At 37.2% G+C, this 23962-nt stretch overlaps 6 protein-coding genes, 2 long non-coding RNA genes, 1 other non-coding gene and 1 pseudogene across 14 annotated transcripts; 4 read left to right on the forward strand and 6 right to left on the reverse strand.

The window, feature by feature from the left end:
* Window positions 1–664: 664 nt before the first annotated feature.
* On the forward strand, window positions 665–3781 carry IQD13 (IQ-domain 13; the record flags this gene model as incomplete). 2 transcript variants are annotated; one of them, NM_115831.3, is made up of 7 exons in its annotated part: window positions 665–1002; window positions 1484–1580; window positions 1660–1763; window positions 1870–2334; window positions 2424–2633; window positions 2719–2835; window positions 2910–3781. In NM_115831.3, exons 3-7 carry the CDS (start codon window positions 1680–1682, stop codon window positions 3585–3587), a joined length of 1554 nt encoding a protein of 517 aa, NP_191528.1. In that variant the 5' UTR covers window positions 665–1002; window positions 1484–1580; window positions 1660–1679. The 2 variants fall into 2 exon arrangements, with proteins under 2 accessions (NP_191528.1, NP_001326850.1); NM_001339994.1 differs by having other exon boundaries at window positions 665–1580; window positions 2910–3587.
* Window positions 1838–3703, reverse strand: AT3G59695. Its single transcript, NR_141703.1, has 3 exons — window positions 3625–3703; window positions 2833–3546; window positions 1838–2742 (listed from the first exon to the last, which is right to left on the reverse strand). It is a non-coding gene; the product is annotated as an other RNA (long non-coding RNA).
* Window positions 3782–4228: 447 nt separating the features above from the next.
* Window positions 4229–6502, forward strand: HLECRK (lectin-receptor kinase). Its single transcript, NM_115832.3, has one exon. It carries the CDS (start codon window positions 4254–4256, stop codon window positions 6237–6239), a length of 1986 nt encoding a protein of 661 aa, NP_191529.1. The 5' UTR covers window positions 4229–4253; the 3' UTR covers window positions 6240–6502.
* A 272-nt stretch (window positions 6503–6774) lies between these two features.
* Window positions 6775–9264, reverse strand: AT3G59710 (NAD(P)-binding Rossmann-fold superfamily protein; the record flags this gene model as incomplete). 3 transcript variants are annotated; one of them, NM_115833.2, is made up of 4 exons in its annotated part: window positions 7045–7723; window positions 8120–8302; window positions 8591–8852; window positions 9197–9264. In NM_115833.2, the coding sequence occupies 4 exons, from the start codon at window positions 9262–9264 to the stop codon at window positions 7328–7330; spliced, it is 909 nt and encodes a 302-aa protein (NP_191530.1). In that variant the 3' UTR covers window positions 7045–7327. The 3 variants fall into 3 exon arrangements, with proteins under 3 accessions (NP_001326723.1, NP_191530.1, NP_001326724.1); NM_001339996.1 differs by lacking the exon at window positions 9197–9264 and adding an exon at window positions 8940–9017; NM_001339995.1 differs by lacking the exon at window positions 9197–9264 and having other exon boundaries at window positions 6775–7723; window positions 8591–9017.
* On the reverse strand, window positions 6854–6977 carry AT3G09225. The gene has a single exon (NR_141518.1). It is a non-coding gene; the product is annotated as an other RNA (small nucleolar RNA).
* A 2019-nt stretch (window positions 9265–11283) lies between the features above and the next one.
* AT3G09245 lies at window positions 11284–11524 on the forward strand. Its single transcript, NR_141519.1, has one exon. It is a non-coding gene; the product is annotated as an other RNA (long non-coding RNA).
* A 588-nt stretch (window positions 11525–12112) lies between these two features.
* On the forward strand, window positions 12113–16010 carry AT3G59720 (annotated as a pseudogene; the record flags this gene model as incomplete). The annotated part of the gene is made up of 1 exon: window positions 12113–16010.
* A 289-nt stretch (window positions 16011–16299) lies between these two features.
* AT3G59730 (Concanavalin A-like lectin protein kinase family protein) lies at window positions 16300–18065 on the reverse strand (the record flags this gene model as incomplete). 2 transcript variants are annotated; one of them, NM_001339997.1, is made up of 2 exons in its annotated part: window positions 16793–18047; window positions 16300–16716 (listed from the first exon to the last, which is right to left on the reverse strand). In NM_001339997.1, the coding sequence occupies exons 1-2, from the start codon at window positions 17985–17987 to the stop codon at window positions 16574–16576; spliced, it is 1338 nt and encodes a 445-aa protein (NP_001326643.1). In that variant the 5' UTR covers window positions 17988–18047. The 2 variants fall into 2 exon arrangements, with proteins under 2 accessions (NP_001326643.1, NP_191532.1); NM_115835.2 differs by having other exon boundaries at window positions 16416–18065.
* A 1029-nt stretch (window positions 18066–19094) lies between these two features.
* Window positions 19095–21166, reverse strand: AT3G59740 (Concanavalin A-like lectin protein kinase family protein; the record flags this gene model as incomplete). Its single annotated transcript, NM_115836.2, has 1 exon — window positions 19095–21166. The coding sequence occupies one exon, from the start codon at window positions 21164–21166 to the stop codon at window positions 19187–19189; it is 1980 nt and encodes a 659-aa protein (NP_191533.1). The 3' UTR covers window positions 19095–19186.
* Window positions 21167–21937: 771 nt separating this feature from the next.
* Window positions 21938–23945, reverse strand: AT3G59750 (Concanavalin A-like lectin protein kinase family protein). The gene is made up of 2 exons (NM_115837.2): window positions 23492–23945; window positions 21938–23405 (listed from the first exon to the last, which is right to left on the reverse strand). Exons 1-2 carry the CDS (start codon window positions 23927–23929, stop codon window positions 21963–21965), a joined length of 1881 nt encoding a protein of 626 aa, NP_191534.1. The 5' UTR covers window positions 23930–23945; the 3' UTR covers window positions 21938–21962.
* Between the last annotated feature and the right edge of the window lie 17 nt (window positions 23946–23962).

The following is a 23962-nucleotide window of genomic DNA, read 5'->3' on the forward strand; positions in this document are numbered from 1 at the left end:
TTTCAGCAGGTTTGAAGTCTTTCACTCATAAACCCTACTTTTCTTTTAAAAAGTATTATTTCTTAAATGCATAATTAGTTATGCGTTAAAATACTAAATTTAAAATTCTGGTACTATTATTTTAAAATTTTCGTAAGTAAAGCTTGTGAATATAACCGTTGTCGAGTGAAAATAATTTGATTTTTTTAATGAAAAAAAAAAAAAAAAAAAAAAAAGAGGGGGACAAAATTTTGACTTAACTGACATAAGAGATCTAGAAGGTGAAACCACGCGCGTGTGGTAGTCAGAAACGACCAAAGAATCAACCTCGTCCTTGATAATAAAATTCTTGAGATTGGTCACACCAAAACAAAAAAAAAACGTTTTATCATTGCTTCTTCAATAGTATCAACTGACGTAATCATGATAAGTCTACGACAATATCCCTCCACCAAACCTAACCGTTTTGGTTCAACATTTAACAATTATGATGAGTTTAATTTTTTTATTGGAGACTGTTACCACTCTTAGCTTTCATTATCTATAACCTAAGTCTGGTTAATTCATGATTATGTCAACAGTTTCTTTGGTCGAATTTTGATATCGAGTTTGGTTTCTAGGTTTTAGTTTCCTTAAATGTTTGTCTTTACAATGAAGTAAAGTTAAAACAACATTGAGTGAGAAAGTGGCCAACTAATTCTCTCTGTACCATCAATCCAAAATTAAATTGATTTGATTTGATTAATCAAAAAGGTGGTCAGAGAAAAACAAAAGAAAAAAAGGTTTTAAATTTCTTCCCGTACCAGCTAGACCCAGAATCAAAGTAGCATACTTTTGCTACATATTCAAAGTAATTTAACCCCCAAAAACCAAAAAGAATGTGTTAGAAAAGCAACAAGAAGAAGAAGAAAGCAAATTAATAGACAAATAATCTTTCTTCTCTGGTTGCTTCTTTTTATTTCTTTCTCTGGAACAGCTTTTCTCTGTTACTTTACTTCTTTGAGAAACTCCATAATCAAAGAGGTAAGTGATTCATGTTGCTTGTGATTATCCCAATGGTTTTGTTCTTTTAGGTTTTCGGAAATAAATAATTATTCTTAATTACCGAGTTGTGTATAATTTGTTTTTGTTAGTTTCTCTGATCTATCCCTTGTCTAAGTTATCTTTTAGGGTAGTTTGTTTTCAGGGAACAATTTTTATCAGTATAATATAGGGAAAATTTTCCAAACAAAATCGATAATAATACTAATATCTGCATAAATACAATTCTAGCCAGTATGTGTTATGATCAGTTTACCTAATTGGGTTAGAAAGATGGAGTTCGATTTAAGATATCTTAAAAGTTCAAAAAAAAACTTTCCTTTTTCATGAAAAGCTCAACAACTTCAAAATCTTTGTTTTCTGGCTGTTTCCTCTTGTCTTCGATTGTTCTTGTTCTTTGGATTTTTTTGTTTTAACTTTTTTTTTGTCTGAAACTGCTGTTTCAATTTGGAATATGTTGCAGGAGTTTTTGAGGTTGAAGCTGTTCCTCCTTGGTAAAACAGAGCAATTATGCTAACTTGCGCCGTCTTTTCAAATCTTGACCATCATCAAAATCATCAGTAAGCTATAACCATCTGTTTATAACCATTTGCTTGAATCAAGAAAAAAAGTTTATCTTCTGTTTCTTGTTATGAACAGTTGAAAGGAATGTTCAAGAAATGGGGAAGAAAGGAAGTTGGTTTTCTGCAATCAAAAGGGTGTTCACACCACATTCCAAAGAGAAGCAGCTAAGCAACAACAACGTAAGAAATTCTTTTAAACACTTTCATTTTGTTTTATAAACTGAAATGATAAATTTTGAGATTGAAGTGTATATACATTTTGGTGTTTGGTTTTGTGTTTTGAAAGCAAGAACCAGAGATAAAGAGTGAAAACAAAGAAAAGAAGAAGAAAGGTTTTGGAAAGAAACTAAGGAATGGAGAAACCAATTCATTTCTTCCCATTTTTAGACAGCCTAGTAGTATCGAAAAGATCTTGTCTGAAGCCGAACGAGAGCATAACCTTGTCTTTAGGCCACCAACTCCCACTGATCGAGCAAATTCATCATCAACCTCTGTTGCATCTCCTCTTGTTAGGCCTGCTTCTCCTAAAGTGCCTTCTCAAAGATATGTCTCTTCTCCAAAACCCATTTCCCCAAGAGTTGCTTACCCTCAAGTCCATTATCCGAAGCCCCCTTCTCCAAAGCCGCCTTCTCCAAGAGCGGTTTCGCCTAGGATTGTGCAGCGACGTGAGTTTGTGCATAGACCAGAGCCAAGTCTATTGGTCAAAAATGCTTATGCAATTAAGATTCAAGCAGCTTTTAGAGGTTACATGGTAATAATGTAAAACATTCTTGATTCTGTTTTGTCACTATTAATCAAGCAGTAAAATTCATAATTTAGGAGATGGAAATTTGTTTGCAGGCAAGGAGGAGTTTCAGAGCTTTGAAAGGTCTAGTCAGGCTTCAAGGAGTGGTAAGAGGACACAGCGTGAAGCGTCAAACGATGAATGCTATGAAGTATATGCAGCTTTTAGTCCGAGTCCAAACACAAGTCCAGTCACGTCGCATCCAAATGCTCGAAAACCGAGCTAGGAACGATAAAGATGACACGAAATTAGTCTCTAGTCGTATGGTAAGTGCTCTCATAAAACTTAGTGAGAAAAGAAGATCTCTCTCAGTTATTCATTTTGACATTAATTATTGTTACTTTCCTGCAGTCTGACGATTGGGACGATAGCGTGCTGACAAAAGAAGAAAAAGATGTGAGGCTTCATAGGAAGATTGATGCAATGATCAAAAGAGAACGGTCCATGGCCTATGCTTATTCTCACCAGGTATGCAATCATGACTCATCTATTCTTCTTCTTACTCACCATACCAATGTTATATATGCTTGTTTCCTATGCAGTTATGGAAAAACAGTCCAAAGTCTGCTCAGGACATTAGAACAAGTGGGTTCCCACTTTGGTGGAACTGGGTGGACCGGCAGAAGAATCAAAACCAACCGTTCAGGCTAACACCAACACGACCGAGCCTGAGCCCTCAGCCTCAATCTAGCAACCAAAACCATTTCAGGCTCAACAACAGTTTCGACACGTCAACACCCAATTCATCAAAATCCACATTCGTTACTCCATCTAGACCCATTCATACTCCGCAACCATACAGTAGCAGCGTCTCAAGATACTCACGAGGAGGAGGACGAGCTACACAAGATTCTCCTTTTAAAGATGATGATAGCCTCACAAGCTGTCCTCCATTCTCAGCTCCAAGCTACATGGCTCCAACAGTCTCAGCTAAAGCAAAACTAAGAGCAAACAGCAATCCAAAGGAGAGAATGGACCGTACACCGGTCAGCACAAACGAGAAGAGACGAAGTTCGTTCCCTCTTGGTTCGTTCAAATGGAACAAAGGGTCATTGTTCATGAGCAACAACAGTAACAACAAGGGTCCAGGTTCTTCTTCTTCTGGTGCTGTGGTGCTTGAGAAGCACAAAACCCTCAAATCCGTTGGAAATTTGAGTATTGATTCTACTGTTTCGATGCCTGCAACAATTGGGAGGAGGGCTTTTAACAGATTTGCGTGATTTGTTTTTCTTCTTTTTTTCTGTGAAAAAATCTGACCTTTTTTTCCCAGTTGATTCTTCATTGATTTGTTTATCTTACATCAATTTTATGAGTGCTGATGATTTTGAGTGTTGTTTGTGTTCTTGATTACGAATTTTACAGATGTAACATAATAAGAAAAAGTAAACAACAAAAACAGAGGATTTGGATTGTACAGTATGATGTTCTGTTTTTCTGCTTGTAAATCCCTTATCTGTCTTTTGGCCCAAGTAACAAACTTTAACCTTTTCTTTTGGGCCAGACTTCAACTATAATACGTTTTGTAGGCTATATTTTTTCTTTTAACTAGATTCGAATTGGATGGCTTGGGTATGCGGTATCAGTGATTACTTAGCTAAATTCAAATCATCAAGAAATGTTCACATGATTTCCTGCAACATGTCAAAAGTCAGATCAACTTAGTTTGATAAGTTATGTTCCACGAAATTATGTGAAAATTGATTTGTTTTCTTCTTTAGTTTGGTGCTTTCACACTGTTAATCCACAAAGCCTTGTTGTAAATCTTGACCAATGGCCTAAAAGTCAAACCTTTGACTTTTCAGTGTTTCTTCTCAACACTCAAGAGATGGATGATAATATTCACAGATGATCAAAATCTTTCACACAAACCTAAAAAACACCCACCAATGTCTCGTGAACTTATTATTCTCTGCCAACCAATTCTTGTTCTGTTCCTTACTCTGTTTTACAATTCTCATGGCTACTTCGTCTCACAAGGATCTGTAGGAATCGGCTTCAACGGTTACTTCACTTTAACCAACACCACAAAACACACATTCGGTCAAGCTTTCGAAAACGAGCACGTTGAAATCAAGAACTCATCGACAGGTGTCATCTCATCTTTCTCAGTCAACTTCTTCTTTGCGATCGTCCCTGAACATAACCAGCAAGGCTCACACGGTATGACTTTCGTCATCTCTCCCACAAGAGGCCTTCCCGGAGCTTCCTCCGATCAATACCTCGGAATCTTTAACAAAACAAACAACGGTAAAGCCTCGAATAACGTTATAGCTATCGAGTTAGATATTCATAAAGACGAAGAGTTTGGAGATATTGATGATAATCATGTTGGGATTAATATTAACGGTTTGAGATCTGTTGCCTCTGCTTCTGCTGGTTACTATGATGATAAAGATGGAAGCTTTAAAAAACTTTCTTTGATCAGCAGAGAGGTAATGAGGCTTTCCATCGTTTATAGTCAACCTGATCAACAGCTCAATGTTACTTTATTCCCTGCTGAGATCCCTGTTCCGCCACTAAAACCGCTCTTGTCTTTGAACCGAGATCTCTCGCCGTATTTGCTTGAGAAAATGTATCTTGGATTCACTGCATCGACGGGGTCAGTTGGAGCAATTCATTACTTGATGGGTTGGTTAGTTAATGGTGTAATCGAGTATCCGAGATTGGAGCTTAGTATACCAGTCCTTCCTCCATATCCAAAGAAAACATCTAATAGAACGAAAACTGTTTTAGCCGTCTGCTTAACGGTATCTGTGTTTGCTGCGTTTGTCGCTTCGTGGATCGGTTTCGTCTTCTATTTGAGGCATAAGAAGGTTAAAGAGGTTCTTGAAGAATGGGAGATTCAATATGGACCTCATAGGTTTGCTTATAAGGAGCTTTTCAATGCCACAAAGGGTTTCAAGGAGAAACAACTTCTTGGTAAAGGAGGCTTTGGTCAAGTCTATAAAGGAACACTTCCGGGTTCTGATGCAGAGATCGCTGTGAAGCGGACTTCTCATGATTCAAGACAAGGGATGAGCGAGTTTCTAGCCGAGATATCGACCATTGGTCGTCTCAGACATCCAAATTTAGTCAGGCTTTTAGGATACTGTAGGCATAAAGAGAATCTCTACTTGGTGTATGACTATATGCCTAATGGAAGCCTTGACAAGTATCTAAACCGTAGCGAGAATCAAGAACGGCTTACTTGGGAACAACGTTTCAGGATCATCAAAGATGTTGCAACTGCTCTACTACACCTGCATCAAGAATGGGTACAAGTCATCATTCATCGAGATATCAAACCAGCTAATGTTTTAATCGACAATGAAATGAATGCGAGGCTCGGGGATTTCGGACTGGCGAAACTGTATGATCAGGGATTCGATCCTGAAACATCTAAAGTAGCGGGAACATTCGGATATATCGCACCAGAGTTTCTAAGAACAGGAAGAGCAACCACAAGCACTGATGTTTACGCCTTTGGGTTGGTAATGCTTGAAGTAGTGTGTGGTAGAAGGATAATTGAGAGACGTGCAGCAGAAAATGAAGAATATCTTGTGGATTGGATCTTAGAGCTTTGGGAAAATGGGAAAATTTTCGATGCAGCAGAGGAAAGTATACGTCAAGAACAAAACAGGGGACAAGTTGAGCTTGTTTTGAAGCTAGGTGTGTTGTGTTCGCATCAAGCTGCATCGATAAGACCGGCTATGAGTGTGGTAATGAGGATTTTGAATGGAGTTTCACAGCTACCAGATAATCTTCTTGATGTTGTAAGGGCTGAGAAATTTAGAGAATGGCCTGAGACATCAATGGAATTACTACTACTTGATGTGAATACATCGAGTTCATTGGAGTTAACCGACTCTTCTTTTGTCTCCCACGGCCGCTGAAATTTTAAGTTTACCACTGATTCTTTGTTTGCTATGAAGATGTATCACAACTGAGATTATTACACATTGTAATACACAGCCGAATGTTTTTTTTCCTGGTATGTACAAGAATAAGACCACACCGCCTCCTCCAAACATTTTTTTAATCCTTTTGTATTTGATAACAACTCGATTATTAATCTTGAAAATCAATTCTTTTTCTTAGAGACCATTGTCCGGTAAATCCTATGAAATTGAATGGTTAAGAAATCTTATAATACTATACTGTTTCCTCTTTGATACGCCAATTCGTTAGGAGTATCTGCAGAAATTATCCAAATAGAAGAACGTGATCAAACAAAGCTCCGATTATGTTTCTATGGTTCATGAATTCAAAGAACCCTAAACAGATGTGATATAGATATTTAATCTACTATTTCAAAACCTTTTTCGAATCCAAGTTGCTGTCAAAAGTCCAATCTACTGCCTATACTTTTAACGTTGCCTGTCCATACTTATCACCAAAGTTGCAAAATTCAAACCTATAAAATAAACCTAAAGAGATCTTTGAAACCTATGAAGACGATGAAAACAATCGGAAAACTAAGAACATTAAAGATGTGGATTTGAAAAAGAATGTAGCGACTTGTTCGAGGCCAACAATCAAGATTAGAAAACTTGATAGGCACGGAGAATCGCTATTTGTTGTTGCCAACCTTCAAGGCAACTTACGCCATTTTTATTTTGACGTCATTGCTCTGCAAATTGGCTTTTATTTAAAAATATAATTGAAATAAATTACTTAGATACACGATAAAAAAAACACTACAAAGCCATGAAAGACCTCCTAAAGAAAAGAAACTACGACTTTGAATCGGACTTGAAGATGATTGATAGTGTCCAAGCCTTTACTTATTTATATAGGAGAAGCAGAAGCGGCTGCAGAGGAAGAAGAAGAAACCCTAATTTCATTGTTTTTATCAAAGCCACGAAATCGAAATTAATGGGCCAAAAAGCCTACTTTTGATTCAAAATGGGCCCAGATCCACAAAGTAGACTAACGATGATGTAATAAAATATGCGTGCAGGTGAAGAAAGCTATAATAGAGTCACAACTTGGAAATAAGTTTTTTAGACTCTACGCATATATAGAACTTTCCGGTAGCCAGCTTCTCCGGAGGAAGCAACACCAACTTGGCTACAATGGCAGCAGCCTCATCCGCCGTGTGAGTCCCCTGACCACCGGTCATAGACGTACGAGTGAAACCAGGGCATAAACAATTCACACTCAGTTTTTTGCCGTCGTAACGTCGAGCCAAAACCCTAGAGTAAGCGTTTAAGGCCAACTTTGAGATGGCGTAGTCCGGCCAGTTCTCCGGCCATCCTTGCTTCTCCCAAGTCCCGCTCTTCACGTCCTGCAGAAATTGAGTCAATGTCGCATCGATTTGTTCATTGGTAAGGTCTTCACTTTCTAGGATTCGTCTTATACTAGGGCTTCTCAGTTTCTGTATGCCAAGAAAACAAATCCAAATGAGTCAATTATATATATGAAGTTAGTGAGTATTATTGATTTTGTATTCAGTATAACAGATAAATATATGAAGATCTAATAACTGGAACAAATTTTACTAACATTTTATATATTTATATCTTTGAATATATATATATATATATATATATATATATATAAATGCTTTGACAACAAATAAAGAAGATAGATATAAAAATGCTTATACAACTAAGATATAATGTTGTAAAATCATTATATCGTTTTGATATTATTGGATTTCCGCAATATTTGAATATGCAAAGATAATGTTTTTAAATTAAATTGTGTGGATGGAATAAATGTGTGTTTTGTTTTCTCGTTTGCCGACAGTAGGAGAAAGAGATTAGCGTACATTTAATGTGCCAAGCCTTGAACTCATGTTAAGGATGCGACTAACGGAGACGGAACGCCGAAACAACGGCAAAAGCGCCTCCGTTAAAAGCTTGGCACCGTAGAAATTGGTCTTGATGATTGTCTCTGGCTCTTTGATTAAATTCTCGCCCACCGCGTTAAATGAAACGGCGGCATTGTTCACCTGAGCATCACGTACGACGCCGTAGTAATTCCATAAGAAAAAGTCTCGAATTAGAAATAAATATTTGAAAAAAATACTGCGTAGAATAGAATAGAATGACTTTTTATTTTGTCTATCAAGTATCAACTAATTCTTTTATCACAACAATTTAAAAGGTAATCAAATTTTCTACGATCCACTGGAGTTTGGTCATATTTTATTTAGTAGTTGTGGACTAATTGTCTAGTATGTACAATGTGTATTCATTGTAAATATTTTTTAAGAACATTTATATCAGTTTGTAATTACCAGAATGTCGAGTATTCCTAAGTTGCGACCGAACCAAGAGGCGAACGCGGCGATGGAAGAAGGATCGGAGATGTCGAGGCAGCAAAAATGAACGTTTCCAAAGCCAATGCGGCGGAGGGATTCAGCGGCTTGGCTTCCATTTTCGGCGTTTCGGGCAGTTAAAACTACAGTTAGTCCAAGCTCTAATAACCTCTTCACCACCGCAAAACCTATACCTTTGTTTGCTCCGGTCACGACCGCTGTTGTTTCTTCCGACCACCACCTCCAATAATCATAACAGTAATAGAAAGTTAGAAACCAAGTTAAATTATTTACAAATTTATGTAAGAAGGGAGTTTGCACACAAAACCTATTTGTTGGAGAAAGAGGAGGGATTAGATGATTCATTTTTTTGTTTTTTTTTGGAAAGCAACAAGGTGATGTGATATGTAATGATGCTAACGAATACTTGATGAGGGGATTATATATATATAATTACATGATAGGGTTATGTAAATGGTTCTGGATCTGAACACATGCATATTAATTGATTTATAAATACATAATATATTGATGTGTTCGTGTCTGACGGTGCCACAAAACAATAAGAATATAATATCCAATAACTCGTGAATAATGCCGTAAGCGTAAATGATGTAAGTTATCAAACCATACATCAACGTGACAACGTCCATGGGTTCTTATAAGTTACAAGTTTTGCATATTCGACTTTTATTTAGTTTTCTTTCTCCACGTTTAACGTTTTAGACCACAAAACCAAATTGATTTTTCTTATAGATTTCTGATATTATTGTGTTTTTTTTCTTTCCTTTTGATGAAAGAAGTTTTGGATGAACAAAAGTGAAATGTTTTATGTCTGTATATATATATTGACCCCTAATTTGGTAATACTACTAGGTATAGCCATTCATTTTATTGTATCCAATGTCATTAAGGAATCTTGAACTAATTTTTTTCCCTTTTATATCGTAAACCTTTATGCACTCTCTTTTACAAATACGTGTTATTCACTTATAGTATTTGGCATTTAATGAATAACTTCGACCTATAAGCAAAAGCTATTGAAACGTTTCTTTGGTGTTAGATAATTTTGGATTCAAACATGTCCCGTACCTATCATGTTTTAATAAGTGCGGATCAGATCCGAACGAAATATTTAGAGTAGTTGAGTTGATATGAATGCATATTATTGCAGTGGTCTAGAAGAAAATGGGAGTAGATTAGTATTGACTAAGAGCCTTTAGTTAATTGTTTAATGCTTTGCATGCTTCAATTAAGAAAGCCCATTCAGTTTAGACATAACATTATGTCTACTTGGTTTTGTTTAAACAATTACTTAGTTTGAAAACTTCAAAGTTCTTTATGACATACTCCCTCCATTTCTATGTAAATATTAAATGTATTTAATAATTTTTGATCAATCATATAATACATTATACTCCCTCTGTTCCTTTTTGTTTGATTGTTTAGAAAAAATACACATATTAAGAAAACATATTAAATGTTGATTATAAATGTATTATTTTCAGTGTTTTACAATTTTCTATACCTCTAAACCAATGATAATTAACTATTTTTCTTGAAAAATTACAATTCACCAATACTAACCAATAAATATTACATGGAAAACTTCAAAAATCAATCTTTTAGAAACAAATTTTTTTTCTAAACAATCAAACAAAAAGGAATAGAGGGAGTAGTTTTTATTGGTTGCATTCATTCTATTTAATGATATTTTTATAAAAAAAGAGAAAAATTATATATTTTTTTAATCTGTTTGTAACAACTTTAAACATCACTTAAAAAGAAACGGAAGGAATATATGAGAGTTAGTGAGATTTAGGCATGTGCTTGCTTCATCATTGGGCTTATTAATTTATAAAGTTTAAATTTATCAAGCATAATATAATATGAAGTCAGCTTTGCCGCCACAGTTGATGCATGGCCTCTAATTATTGGAGCATTGTACGTGATATAGGTGTTAATGGAGATGGTTTGTAGGTCTTTATCAATACGGAATCTTTATCTTACCAAGTCATTTCTAAGTGTTGCATCTATGTATAAACTAATATTGGAGACTTCAACAAAAAGTAGTATATATATACATGGTTTGCACATTGTGCTATATATATGTTTAGATATATAACTCAAAAACACCTTTATTGCTTAACAGTCTTTGGTCGGAGGGGGGTTTGGTGAGGAAGACAATGAAAATTATTATTATTAAGAGAAAAGGGAATCTTTCTGGTTTCAACACAAACTAATCTCCCAAAAAAAATAAAAAATAAAGCTAGCAATATTTAGAAGACCTAAAAGAGTTAATTAGTGACTTTAATGTGAAACTTTTTCATAAAAAATGAATGCAGCGATTTGTTGGAGGCCAGGATTGCAAATTGTTTTTAAACTTCGAAAGCAACAAAGATAAAACATCTTAGAACCCTAAAGTAAATCCTTGACGTTAGAGAAACAAGCTTACTTAAAATCTAACTTGGAGATGAAAATAAAGATTTACTGATTTATGTAGGAATACGAAACCCTAATTTCTTGATTTAAATCAAAATGGAAGATAAATGTGCATCAAAACTCTGTTTTGTGTGTAAGATTCTTCTTACAGGTTTCATCTTCCATGGGATATAAAAGAATTTGTGAACGTCAATGTAGCAAATGAATTCACATCAAGTAGTATTTCCATTGATGTCTCAGGACGTCCTTTCAATATCTCATCTCTTACTACATCAAGAAGATTTTCTGGAAGCTGCACAACACCATTCAATATCTGCATAACCACACTCATATCCGGTCTTATTGACTCAGATTGATGTGAACACAACACACCTAGCTTCAAAACCAGCTCAATCTCTCCCCTGTTTTGTTCTTGACGTATACATTCCTCTGCCGCATCGAAAATGTTCCCATTTACCCAAAGCTCTAAGATCCAATCCACTAGAACTTCTTCATTTTCCGCTTCACGTCGCTCAATCAACCTTCTACCACAAACAACTTCAAGCATAACCAACCCAAAGGCGAAAACATCTGTGCTTGTAGTTGCTCTTGTTGAAAGTTAAACTTGATTTTGAATCAAGTTTAATTATTGGATCAATTATCCAATAATTAATTATGGCCAAATCCAAGTTCTAGAGTTTTCTCTAGAAATATCATCATTTCCACCTCCTTAAAGGATTCTAGAAATTTTCTAGAATCATCTTCCACCTCCTTAAACATAAAAATCTAGATACTCTAATAGAATAATCTAGATAATTTGAATAATGTAATCTAGATCTTATGTAAGAACTCTCTAGACTTAAGATTAAAATATTTTAGATATTTTGTAGTTTGGAGGCTATAAATACCTCCTCCCCCTCTCAAATGTTGTAATGTTGTGAAGTTGTATTCAAGTTTAAAGCAAAGTAATAAAAGTTCTATTTCCTAAAAAACTCTCTCAAAACACTTAAACACTTTCTCCATTACCTCTAAAAGAATTTTACTCTAACAAAGTGGTATCAGAGCTTGAAGATCCTAAAGATGGCGAGTAACAATGTTCCCTTCCAAGTCCCGGTGCTCACAAAGAGCAACTATGATAATTGGAGTCTACGAATGAAGGCTATCCTAGGAGCACATGACGTGTGGGAGATAGTCGAGAAAGGTTTCATTGAACCGGAGAATGAAGGTAGTCTTTCTCAAACTCAAAAAGATGGTTTGAGAGACTCAAGAAAGAGAGACAAGAAAGCTCTCTGTCTAATCTATCAAGGATTAGATGAAGATACGTTCGAGAAGGTCGTTGAAGCTACGTCGGCGAAAGAAGCATGGGAGAAGCTTCGAACCTCTTACAAAGGTGCCGATCAAGTCAAGAAAGTACGTCTTCAAACTCTAAGAGGAGAATTTGAAGCACTACAAATGAAGGAAGGTGAACTCGTCTCCGATTACTTCTCAAGAGTGTTGACGGTTACTAATAACCTTAAAAGAAACGGAGAGAAGCTAGATGATGTGAGAATCATGGAGAAAGTTCTTAGATCATTGGATCTAAAATTTGAGCATATTGTCACCGTCATTGAAGAAACAAAAGATTTAGAAGCTATGACAATAGAGCAACTTCTTGGGTCATTACAAGCTTATGAAGAAAAGAAGAAGAAGAAAGAAGATATCGTCGAACAAGTCCTCAATATGCAAATTACAAAAGAAGAAAACGGCCAAAGTTACCAAAGAAGAGGTGGTGGTCAAGTTCGAGGACGAGGTCGTGGTGGATATGGAAATGGACGTGGTTGGAGGCCACATGAAGACAACACAAACCAAAGAGGTGAAAACTCATCAAGAGGTCGTGGGAAAGGACACCCAAAATCAAGATACGATAAATCAAGTGTCAAATGCTACAATTGCGGGAAGTTTGGACATTATGCTTCTGAATGTAAAGCTCCTAGCAACAAAAAATTTAAGGAGAAGGCCAACTACGTTGAAGAAAAAATTCAAGAAGAAGACATGTTATTAATGGCTAGCTACAAGAAAGATGAACAAGAAGAGAATCATAAGTGGTACCTCGATAGTGGTGCAAGTAATCACATGTGCGGGAGAAAAAGTATGTTCGCGGAGCTTGATGAATCGGTGAGAGGAAATGTGGCTTTAGGAGATGAATCGAAGATGGAGGTAAAAGGTAAAGGAAACATTCTCATTCGATTGAAGAATGGAGATCATCAATTTATTTCCAACGTTTACTATATTCCGAGCATGAAGACAAACATCTTGAGCCTTGGACAACTCTTAGAGAAAGGTTATGATATTAGATTAAAAGATAATAACCTTTCAATAAGAGACAAAGAAAGCAATCTCATTACCAAGGTGCCAATGTCGAAAAATAGAATGTTTGTCCTCAACATTCGAAATGACATTGCACAATGTCTTAAGATGTGTTACAAAGAGGAGTCTTGGCTATGGCATCTTCGATTCGGACATCTAAATTTTGGAGGATTGGAGTTGCTTTCAAGGAAGGAAATGGTGAGAGGGCTACCTTGTATAAATCATCCAAATCAAGTGTGTGAAGGATGTCTACTTGGAAACCAATTCAAAATGAGCTTTCCAAAAGAGTCAAGTTCAAGAGCACAAAAACCGTTGGAGCTAATACACACCGATGTGTGTGGTCCGATCAAGCCGAAATCACTTGGTAAAAGTAATTACTTCCTTCTCTTTATTGATGATTTTTCAAGAAAAACATGGGTATATTTTTTGAAAGAAAAATCCGAGGTGTTCGAAATTTTCAAAAAGTTTAAAGCCCATGTTGAGAAGGAGAGTGGTCTTGTGATCAAAACCATGAGATCCGACAGTGGAGGAGAATTTACATCCAAGGAGTTTCTTAAGTATTGTGAAGACAACGGCATTCGAAGACAATTAACGGTGCCAAGATCCCCTCAACAAAATGGTGTAGCGGAAAGAAAGAATAGAACAATTCTTGAGATGGCAAGGAGCATGCTCAAAAGTAAGAGACTACCAAAAGAGTTGTGGGCGGAAGCGGTCGCGTGTGCGGTTTATCTATTAAATCGATCTCCAACAAAAAGTGTCTCCGGAAAAACACCACAAGAAGCTTGGAGCGGAAGAAAGCCCGGTGTTTCTCATTTAAGAGTCTTTGGAAGTATTGCTCATGCTCATGTACCGGATGAGAAGCGGAACAAACTAGATGACAAAAGTGAGAAGTATATCTTCATTGGTTATGATAACAACTCCAAAGGCTACAAGCTCTATAATCCCGATACGAAGAAGACAATTATTAGTCGAAATATAGTGTTCGATGAAGAAGGAGAATGGGATTGGAACTCAAATGAAGAAGATTATAACTTCTTTCCACATTTTGAAGAAGATAAGCCGGAGCCAACAAGAGAGGAGCCACCAAGTGAAGAGCCTACTACACCACCAACTTCACCAACAAGTTCTCAAATAGAAGAAAGTTCGAGTGAAAGGACTCCGCGTTTTAGAAGTATACAAGAGCTCTATGAGGTAACCGAAAATCAAGAAAACCTTACCTTATTTTGTTTATTTGCGGAGTGCGAACCCATGGATTTCCAAGAAGCCATTGAAAAGAAGACTTGGAGAAATGCCATGGATGAAGAGATCAAATCAATACAAAAGAATGACACATGGGAGTTAACTTCACTTCCAAATGGACACAAGGCAATTGGCGTGAAGTGGGTGTATAAAGCAAAGAAAAACTCTAAAGGAGAAGTGGAAAGATACAAAGCAAGATTGGTTGCAAAAGGTTATAGTCAAAGAGCCGGAATTGACTATGACGAGATATTTGCTCCCGTTGCTCGTCTAGAAACGGTTAGACTAATCATCTCACTAGCGGCTCAAAACAAGTGGAAGATACATCAAATGGATGTCAAGTCGGCCTTCTTAAATGGAGATCTTGAAGAAGAAGTTTACATTGAGCAACCACAAGGCTACATAGTCAAAGGTGAAGAAGACAAAGTCTTGAGGCTAAAAAAGGTGCTTTATGGATTAAAACAAGCCCCAAGAGCTTGGAATACTCGAATTGACAAGTATTTCAAGGAGAAAGATTTCATCAAGTGTCCATATGAGCATGCACTCTATATCAAAATTCAAAAAGAAGATATATTGATCGCATGCTTATATGTAGATGATTTGATATTCACGGGTAACAATCCAAGCATGTTCGAAGAATTCAAGAAAGAGATGACGAAGGAGTTCGAGATGACGGACATTGGATTGATGTCTTACTATCTCGGAATTGAAGTAAAACAAGAAGACAATGGAATATTCATAACTCAAGAAGGCTATGCTAAGGAGGTACTTAAGAAGTTCAAGATGGATGACTCAAATCCCGTTTGTACACCAATGGAATGCGGAATCAAACTATCAAAGAAAGAAGAAGGGGAAGGAGTGGATCCAACTAACCTTTAAGAGCTTGGTTGGAAGCTTGAGATACTTAACATGCACAAGGCCCGATATTTTATATGCGGTCGGAGTTGTTAGTCGTTACATGGAGCATCCAACAACAACTCATTTCAAAGCGGCAAAAAGGATTCTTCGCTATATCAAAGGTACCGTAAACTTTGGCTTACATTATTCAACTACTAGTGATTACAAGCTTGTTGTATGCCATGCTATTTGGTTAAGAAACCTCTTGAAAGAGTTAAGCTTACCACAAGAGGAACCAACGAAGATCTTTGTGGACAACAAGTCGGCAATAGCTTTGGCGAAGAACCCGGTCTTCCATGATCGAAGTAAACACATTGACACACGCTATCACTACATTAGAGAGTGTGTTAGCAAGAAGGACGTGCAATTAGAGTATGTGAAGACACATGATCAAGTAGCCGATATTTTTACCAAGCCTCTCAAGCGTGAAGACTTTATCAAGATGAGGAGTTTGCTTGGAGTAGCAAAATCAAGTTTAAGAGGGGGTGTTGAAAGTTAAACTTGATTTTGAATCAAGTTTAATTATTGGATCAATTATCCAATAATTAATTATGGCCAAATCCAAGTTCTAGAGTTTTCTCTAGAAATATCATCATTTCCACCTCCTTAAAGGATTCTAGAAATTTTCTAGAATCATCTTCCACCTCCTTAAACATAAAAATCTAGATACTCTAATAGAATAATCTAGATAATTTGAATAATGTAATCTAGATCTTATGTAAGAACTCTCTAGACTTAGGATTAAAATATTTTAGATATTTTGTAGTTTGGAGGCTATAAATACCTCCTCCCCCTCTCAAATGTTGTAATGTTGTGAAGTTGTATTCAAGTTTAAAGCAAAGTAATAAAAGTTCTATTTCCTAAAAAACTCTCTCAAAACACTTAAACACTTTCTCCATTACCTCTAAAAGAATTTTACTCTAACAGCTCTTCCTGTTCTTAGAAACTCTGGTGCGATATACCCGAATGTTCCTGCAACTCTCGATGTCTGAGGATCAAATCCCTGATCATACAGCTTCGCCAGTCCGAAATCCCCGAGCCTCGCATTCATGTCGTGGTCGATTAGAACATTAGCCGGTTTGATATCTCTATGAATGATGACTTGAACCCATTCTTGATGCAGGTGGAGTAGAGCAGATGCAACGTCTTTGATGATCTTGAAACGTTGTTCCCAAGTGAGCCGTTCTTGATTCTCATTCGTGTTGCTACGGTTTAAATACTTGTCAAGGCTTCCATTAGGCATAAAATCATAAACTAAGTAGAGATTCTCTTTATGCTTACAATATCCCAAAAGCCTGACTAGATTTGGATGTCTGAGACGACCAATGGTCGATATCTCGGCTAGAAACTCGCTCATCCCCTGTCTTGAATCATGAGAAGTCCGTTTGACAGCGATCTCTGCATCGGAACCCGGAAGTGTTCCTTTGTAGACTTGACCAAAGCCTCCTTTCCCAAGAAGTTGTTTCTCTTTGAAACCCTTTGTGGCATTGAAAAGCTCCTTATAAGAAAACCTATGAGGTCCACATTGAATCTCCCATTCCTCAAGAACCTCCTTAACCTTCTTATGCCTCAAATAGAAGACGAAACCGATTCCTGAGGCGAGAAACACAGCAAACAAGGCCAGCGTTAAGCAGACCGCCAAAACCGTCCTTAATCTGTCAGACGGTTTCTTCGGATATGGAGGAAGGGTGGGGACTCTTCCGAACTCCAACGGTTGATAGACTGCTTCAGGATATGTGTACACCAGCACCATATAATGGAGCGCTCTAATGGATCCCGTAGATGCTGTGAAGCCAATATGCATGTGTTTCAAAACATACTGCGAGAGATCTCGGTTTAATGACAAAAGTGGTTTGCGTGGCGGAACAAGAAACTCAGCAGGGCATAAGGTAACATCGAGCTTTGTATCCGGATGACTATAAACGATCGAAAGCCGCATTAACTTTCCGCTGATCAAAGAAAGATTTTTGAAACTTCCATCATTATCATCATAGTAACCAGCAGAAGCAGAGGCAACAGATCTCAAGCCATTAATGTTAATCCCAACATGGTTATCATCAATATCTTCAAACTCTTCGTCTTTATGTATATCTAACTCTATAGCTATCACGTGATTCGAAGTTTTACCGTTGTTTGTTTTGTTGAATAATCCGAGGTACTGATCGGAGGAAGCTCCGGGAAGGCCTCTTGTAGGAGAAAAAGCGAAAGTCATACCGTGAGAGCCTTGCTGCTTATGCTCAGGGACAATAGCGAAGAAGAAGTTGATGGAGAAAGACTGGTCCTTCATTTCAAATGTTGTGTTGTCAAAAGCTTGACCGTAGGAATGCTTCGTGGTGTTCGTTAAAACCAAGTAACTATTTTCGTTGAAAACTGCAGATCCATCCAGGATATATGTGCCATGGGAGTTGTAAGTAAATGAAAACAGAGTAAGCCACTGAACAAGAACTATTTGTAAGACTTTGACTTCACTAAACATGTTCTTGTTCGTTTTTTTTTTTTGGCTTATGGGAAGGTTTTGATCGTAATGTGATATTTATCAGAAGAATTATGTAAGAAGATACAACATAAAAATAAGTAAAACTGTATGAATATGATCAAGCCAATATAATGTGAACGAAACTGGTCATGTCATAAACATATGTAGTTTGTATTTAATTACCCACATGGCCTAGATGATCAAACCGCAACACAATAAACAAATAATCTTCTGATCATTTTTCAATTAATAATAGCAATTATTGTGGGATTGTCAGAGTGTAGAAGCGGACCCATGTTAGGTTTGCAAACCTATTTTACTACTGAAATTTTGCTATATTGGTTATGAGATTATGACATCCTATTTGCTTTTTGTATTTTTTTTCTTCTTTTTACAAAACATTATTGTTAATTATTCTCTTGAATCTCTTCTTATCGTTCCATTAATGTGTTGATTAGTCTTAGGACTTAAACTATTGTTATTGTTGCTGTTTACCTATTGCTGTTAATTATTTATCTAATGAATATTCATGTTATATGCGGCCAACGAACTAAGATAAGTAAGCAAACTTAAGAGAGAAAAAACACATGTACACTATTTAGTAATTACGCACTGTGCATGGCCAAGATAAAGTCGTAAATCAATTATAAGAAAACAAATCTTCTAATTCTTGCTAAGATTAAATAGCGATTATAGTGGAAAGCATAATAAGCAATAATCAAAAAAACTTTTCTTCTCAGATCTCTACCAAAGAAATAAAAAGGTCAAAAAAGCTTCTCTTATCTTTTCTACAACCTAATCCGTCGAACATTACGGAGCGTAGAAATGGATAAACAATGTAAGTTTAACAACCAACGTGTTGACCATAAAATGTAAAAAAAATAAGTTTTTTGACATGTTTTAATGTAAAGTTTAACAGATTTTGTATTGGTCTACAGAAAAAAAAAAGTTAATTAAGTTATAAGTCATTGCTCTTGAAAATTTGGTTTTATAAACAAATTCGAACAAGATTACTTTGAAAGCAAGAATGAAACAAACATATTATAACCCTAAAAGTAAACCCTAGAAATTTAGGGATGAATTGGAAGGCATTCATGATTCAAAGATACAGAAACATGTACTCATTTATCAAATAGACGGATACAGAAGCTCCCGATGGAATATAAATGTTTGATCAAAACTAACTTATTTTTATGGTTTCAGCGTCCATGGGACACAAAAGAATTCGTCAACGTCATTGTACCAAAAGAATTCAGATCAAGACCAAGTAGTACTTCCATTGATGTCTCAGGAATTCCTCTCAATCTCTCAGCCCTAACAACATCAAGAAGATTATTGGGAAGATGCGAAACGCCATTCAAGATCTGCAAAACCGCACTCATGTTCGGTCTAATCAATTCAGTGTGATGTGCACACAACAGACCTAGCTTCAAAACAAGCTCAATTTCTCCTCTGTTTTGTTCTTGACGAATACTTTCCTCAGCTGCATCGAAAAGTTTCCCACTTTCCCAAAGCTCTAAAATCCAATCAACAAGAACCGCTTCATTTTCTGCTGCACGTCTCTCAATCAATCTTCTACCACAAACGACTTCAAGCATAACCAACCCAAAGGCGTAAACATCTGTGCTTGTGGTTGCTCTTCCTGTTCTTAAGAGCTCAGGTGCAATATAACCTAATGTTCCCGCTACTCTAGATGTCTGAGGATCAAATCCCTGATCATACAGCTTCGCCAATCCGAAATCCCCGAGCCTCGCATTCATGCCGTGGTCGAGTAGAACATTAGCCGGTTTTATATCTCGATGAACGATGACTTGTACCCATTCTTGATGCAGGTGTAGTAGAGCAGTTGCAACGTCTTTGATGATCTTGAAACGTTGTTCCCAAGTAAGCCGTTCTTGATTTTCATTCGTGTTGCTACGGGTTAGACACCTGTCAAGGCTTCCATTAGGCATAAAGTCATAAACTAAGTAGAGATTCTCTTTATGCTTACAATATCCCAAAAGCCTGACTAGATTTGGATGTCTGAGACGACCAATGGTCGATATCTCGGCTAGAAATTCGCTCATCCCTTGTCTTGAATCATGAGAAGTCCGTTTTACAGCGATCTCTGCATCGGAACCCGGAAGCATTCCTTTGTAGACTTGACCAAAGCCTCCTTTCCCAAGAAGTTGTTTCTCTTTGAAACCCTTTGTGGCATTGAAAAGCTCCTTATAAGAAAACCTATGAGGTCCATTCTGAATCTCCCATTCTTCAAGAACCTCCTTAACCTTCTTATGCCTCACATAAAAGACAAAACCTATTCCGGAAGCGACTAATGCAGTGAACACGGCCAACGTTAAGCAGACCGCTAAAATCCTCCGTGTTCTATCATACGACTTCTTTGGATATGGAGGAAGGGTTGGGATTACGCCAAGGTCCCATGCTGGATATATAACTCCTTCTTCATAGGAAAATTGCATCACATAATAGAGTGCTCCGATCGACCCGGTCGATGCCGTGAAACCCAAGTACGTCTCCTCCAAAAAATAGGGCGAGAGATCTCGGTTCAAAGACAAGAGCGATTTTTGTGGCGGAACAGAGATTTCAGCAGGTAATAAAGTAACATTGAGCTGTTTATCGGTGTGACTATAAACGATGGAAAGCCTCATTACCTTTGTGCTGATCAAAGAAAGCTTTTTGAAGTTTCCATCTTCATCATCATAGTAACCAGCAGAAGCAGAGGCAACAGATGTCAAACCATTAATGTTAATCCCAACATGATTATCATCAATATCTCCAAACTCTTCGTCTTTTCGTATATCTAACTCGATAGCTATAACGTTATTCGAGGCTTTACCGTTGTTTGTCTCGTTAAAGATTCCCAGGTATTGATCGGGGGAAGCTCCGGGAAGGCCTCTTGTAGGAGAGAAAACGAAAGCCATACCGTGTGAACCTTGCTGCTTATGTTCAGGGACGATCCCGAAGATGATGTTGAATGAGAAAGATGAGTTCTTGATGGGAACGGGAGTGTTGTTGAAAGCTTGACCGTAGGAATGCTTCGTGGTGTTTGTTAAAAGGCAATAACCGTTTAAACCTGCAGCTGCAGCTTCTTCCATGAGGAAGTTGCCATTGGAGTTGTGAGTAGATGAAAACAGAGTAAGCAACAGAACGAGAACTATTTGTAAGACTTTATGAGACATGTTCTTGTTTGTTATTTTTTGGCTTATGGGAAGGTTATGATCTTAATGTAATATTTATCATCTCATAAGAATTACGGTCGAAAATAATGGGAACCCAACGTTCTTTTTTTCTTTTTATTTTTGTTATTCTTCGTTAGTAATAAAAAAACATATGTATTTAAGCACATGAGCTAGATCAAGTCGTAAAGCAATTATAGTGGGACTGGTAGAGCGTGTCGTCAAAAGACAGAACTTTTCTACGATCTTAATACTTTGAAGTATTAAATTACTAATAACAACAGTGTGAAAAGCATAATTAAAAAGCAGCAATCCAACAAAGCTATTTTTCCACAACCATTTTGTAGAAAAAACAACGTATGTTTAACATTTTTAATTTAGTGTAGATTCTAACAAATTCTCTACTGGTCTGAAGGCAAAAGTGAAGTTATATGTCACTAATTTGTCATGGTTTGATCATTATATATTGAGATTAATCCTATGTAGTGTAACAACATCAAAGTAGTTTAGAATGTTTTTGGTTATATGTCACTGATTTGGCAATTCACGCCATTTTGTTTTGACGCCATTGCTCTTGAAAGTTCGGTTTCTTAAACAAATCCAACAAGAAAACTTTGAAAGCAGAAAATACAAAACATATTATATGTTGAGTCCTAAAAATTTAAGATATAAGAACTTGGGGATGAAACGGAAGGCTTTACTGATTCAAGATAAAGAAACCCTAATGTAGTGATTCATCAAATAGACGATACAAAAGCTTGAATGTAACTGTTCATTCAAACTAACTTCTTTAACGGTTTCAGCGTCCATGGGACAAGAAAGAATTTGTTAATGTCATTGTACCAACTGAATACAGATTAAGACCAAGTAGTACTTCGATTGATGTTTCAGGCATTCCTCTCAAGTTCTCAGCTCTTACGACATCAAGAAGATTATCTGGAAGCTGCGAAACGCCATTCAAGATCTGCATAACCGCACTCATGTTCGGTCTAATCAGTTCAGTGTGATGTGCACACAACAGACCTAGCTTCAAAAGAAGCTCGATTTCTCCCCTGTTTTGTTCTTGACGGATACTTTCCTCAGCTGCATCGAAAAGTTTCCCACTTTCCCAAAGCTCTAAGATCCAATCCACAAGAACTTCTTCATTTTCCGGTGCACGTCGCTCAATCATTCTTCTACCACAAACAACTTCAAGCATTACCAACCCAAAGGCATAAACATCAGTGCTTGTGGTCGCTCTTCCTGTTCTTAGGAGCTCAGGTGCGATATAACCAAATGTTCCCGCTACTCTAGATGTCTGAGGGTCAAGTCCCTGATCATACAGCTTTGCCAATCCGAAATCCCCGATCCTTGCATTCATTTCGTGGTCGATTAGGACATTAGCTGGTTTGATATCTCTATGAATGATGATTTGTACCCATTCTTGATGCAGGTGTAGTAGAGCAGATGCAACATCTTTGATGATCTTGAAACGTTGTTCCCAAGTGAGCCGTTCTTGATTCTCATTACGGTCTAGATACTTGTCAAGGCTTCCATTGGGCGTAAAGTCATAAACCAAGTAGAGATTCTCCTTATGCCTACAATATCCCAGAAGCCTGACTAGATTTGGATGCCTGAGACGACCAATGGTCGATATCTCGGCTAGAAACTCGCTCATGCCTTGTCTTGAATCATGAGAAGTCCGTTTTACAGCGATCTCTGCATTGGAACCCGGGAGCGTTCCTTTAAAGACTTGACCAAAGCCTCCTTTTCCAAGAAGTTGTTTCTCCTTGAAATCCTTTGTGGCATTGAGAAGCTCCTTATAGGCAAACCTATGAGGTCCATATTGAATCTCCCATTCCTCAAGAACCTCCTTAACCTTCTTATGCCTCGTATAGAAGACAAAACAGATTCCCGAGGCGACAAACACAGCGAACACAGCAAGCGTTAAGCAGACCGCTAAAATCTTCTTTGTTCTGTCAGACGATTTCTTCGGATATGGAGGAAGGGTTGGGACTACGATGAACTCCCATGTTGGATTCTCAACTTTTGGAGTAGCGTACGAACTCAACATATAATGAAATGCTCCAATGGATCCAGTCGATGCCGTGTAGCCATAATACATCTCCTCCAAAAAATACGGGGAGAGATCTCGATTCAAAGACAGCAGTGGTTTCCGTGGCGGAACAGGGATCTCAGCCGGGAATAAAGTAACATTGAGCTGTTGATCAGGATGACTATAAACGATAGAAAGCCGCATTACCTTTCCGCTGATCAAAGAAAGATTTCTGAAGATTCCATCTTTATCATCATAGTAACCAGCAGAAGCAGAAACAACAGATGTCAAACCATTGCAACATGATTATCATCAATATCTCCGAACTCTTGGTCTTTTTGTATATCTAACTCGATAGCTATAACGTGGTTTGATGATTTACCGTTGGTTGTTTCATTGAATAATCCGAGGTACTGATCGGAGGAAGCTCCTGGAAGGCCTGCTGTAGGAGAGATAACGAAAGACATGCCATGTGAACCGGACTGTGTATGCTCAGGTACTATTCCAAAGAGGAAGTGGAAGCTGAAAGACGAATCTTTTATGGGAATGGATTCGTTGTTGAAAGTTTGACCGCAGGAATGCTTCTTGGTGTTCGTTAAAATGGTGTCACCAATGGAGTTGTCAGCTGCAGAGCCCTCCAGGGTCCAGTTTCCATTGGAGTTGTAAGTAGATGAAGACAGAGTATAGAGCAGAACAAGAACTATATGCAAGACTTTGAGTTCACTAGGCATGTTAGGATTTTTTTTGTTTTTGCTTATGGGAAG

This window comes from Arabidopsis thaliana, chromosome 3, assembly GCF_000001735.4.
Source record: "Arabidopsis thaliana chromosome 3, partial sequence".
Lineage (NCBI taxonomy): Eukaryota > Viridiplantae > Streptophyta > Magnoliopsida > Brassicales > Brassicaceae > Arabidopsis > Arabidopsis thaliana.

Excerpts from the sequence above, each read along its gene's own strand:
- HLECRK (NM_115832.3), top strand. The coding sequence starts at position 4,254 with ATGTCTCGTGAACTTATTATTCTCTGCCAACCAATTCTTGTTCTGTTC.
- AT3G59750 (NM_115837.2), bottom strand. The coding sequence starts at position 23,929 with ATGCCTAGTGAACTCAAAGTCTTGCATATAGTTCTTGTTCTGCTCTAT. Across the intron at positions 23,406-23,491 it reads ATGATAATCATGTTGCAATG|GTAATGCGGCTTTCTATCGT; the intron begins GTTTGACATCTG and ends ATCAGCGGAAAG.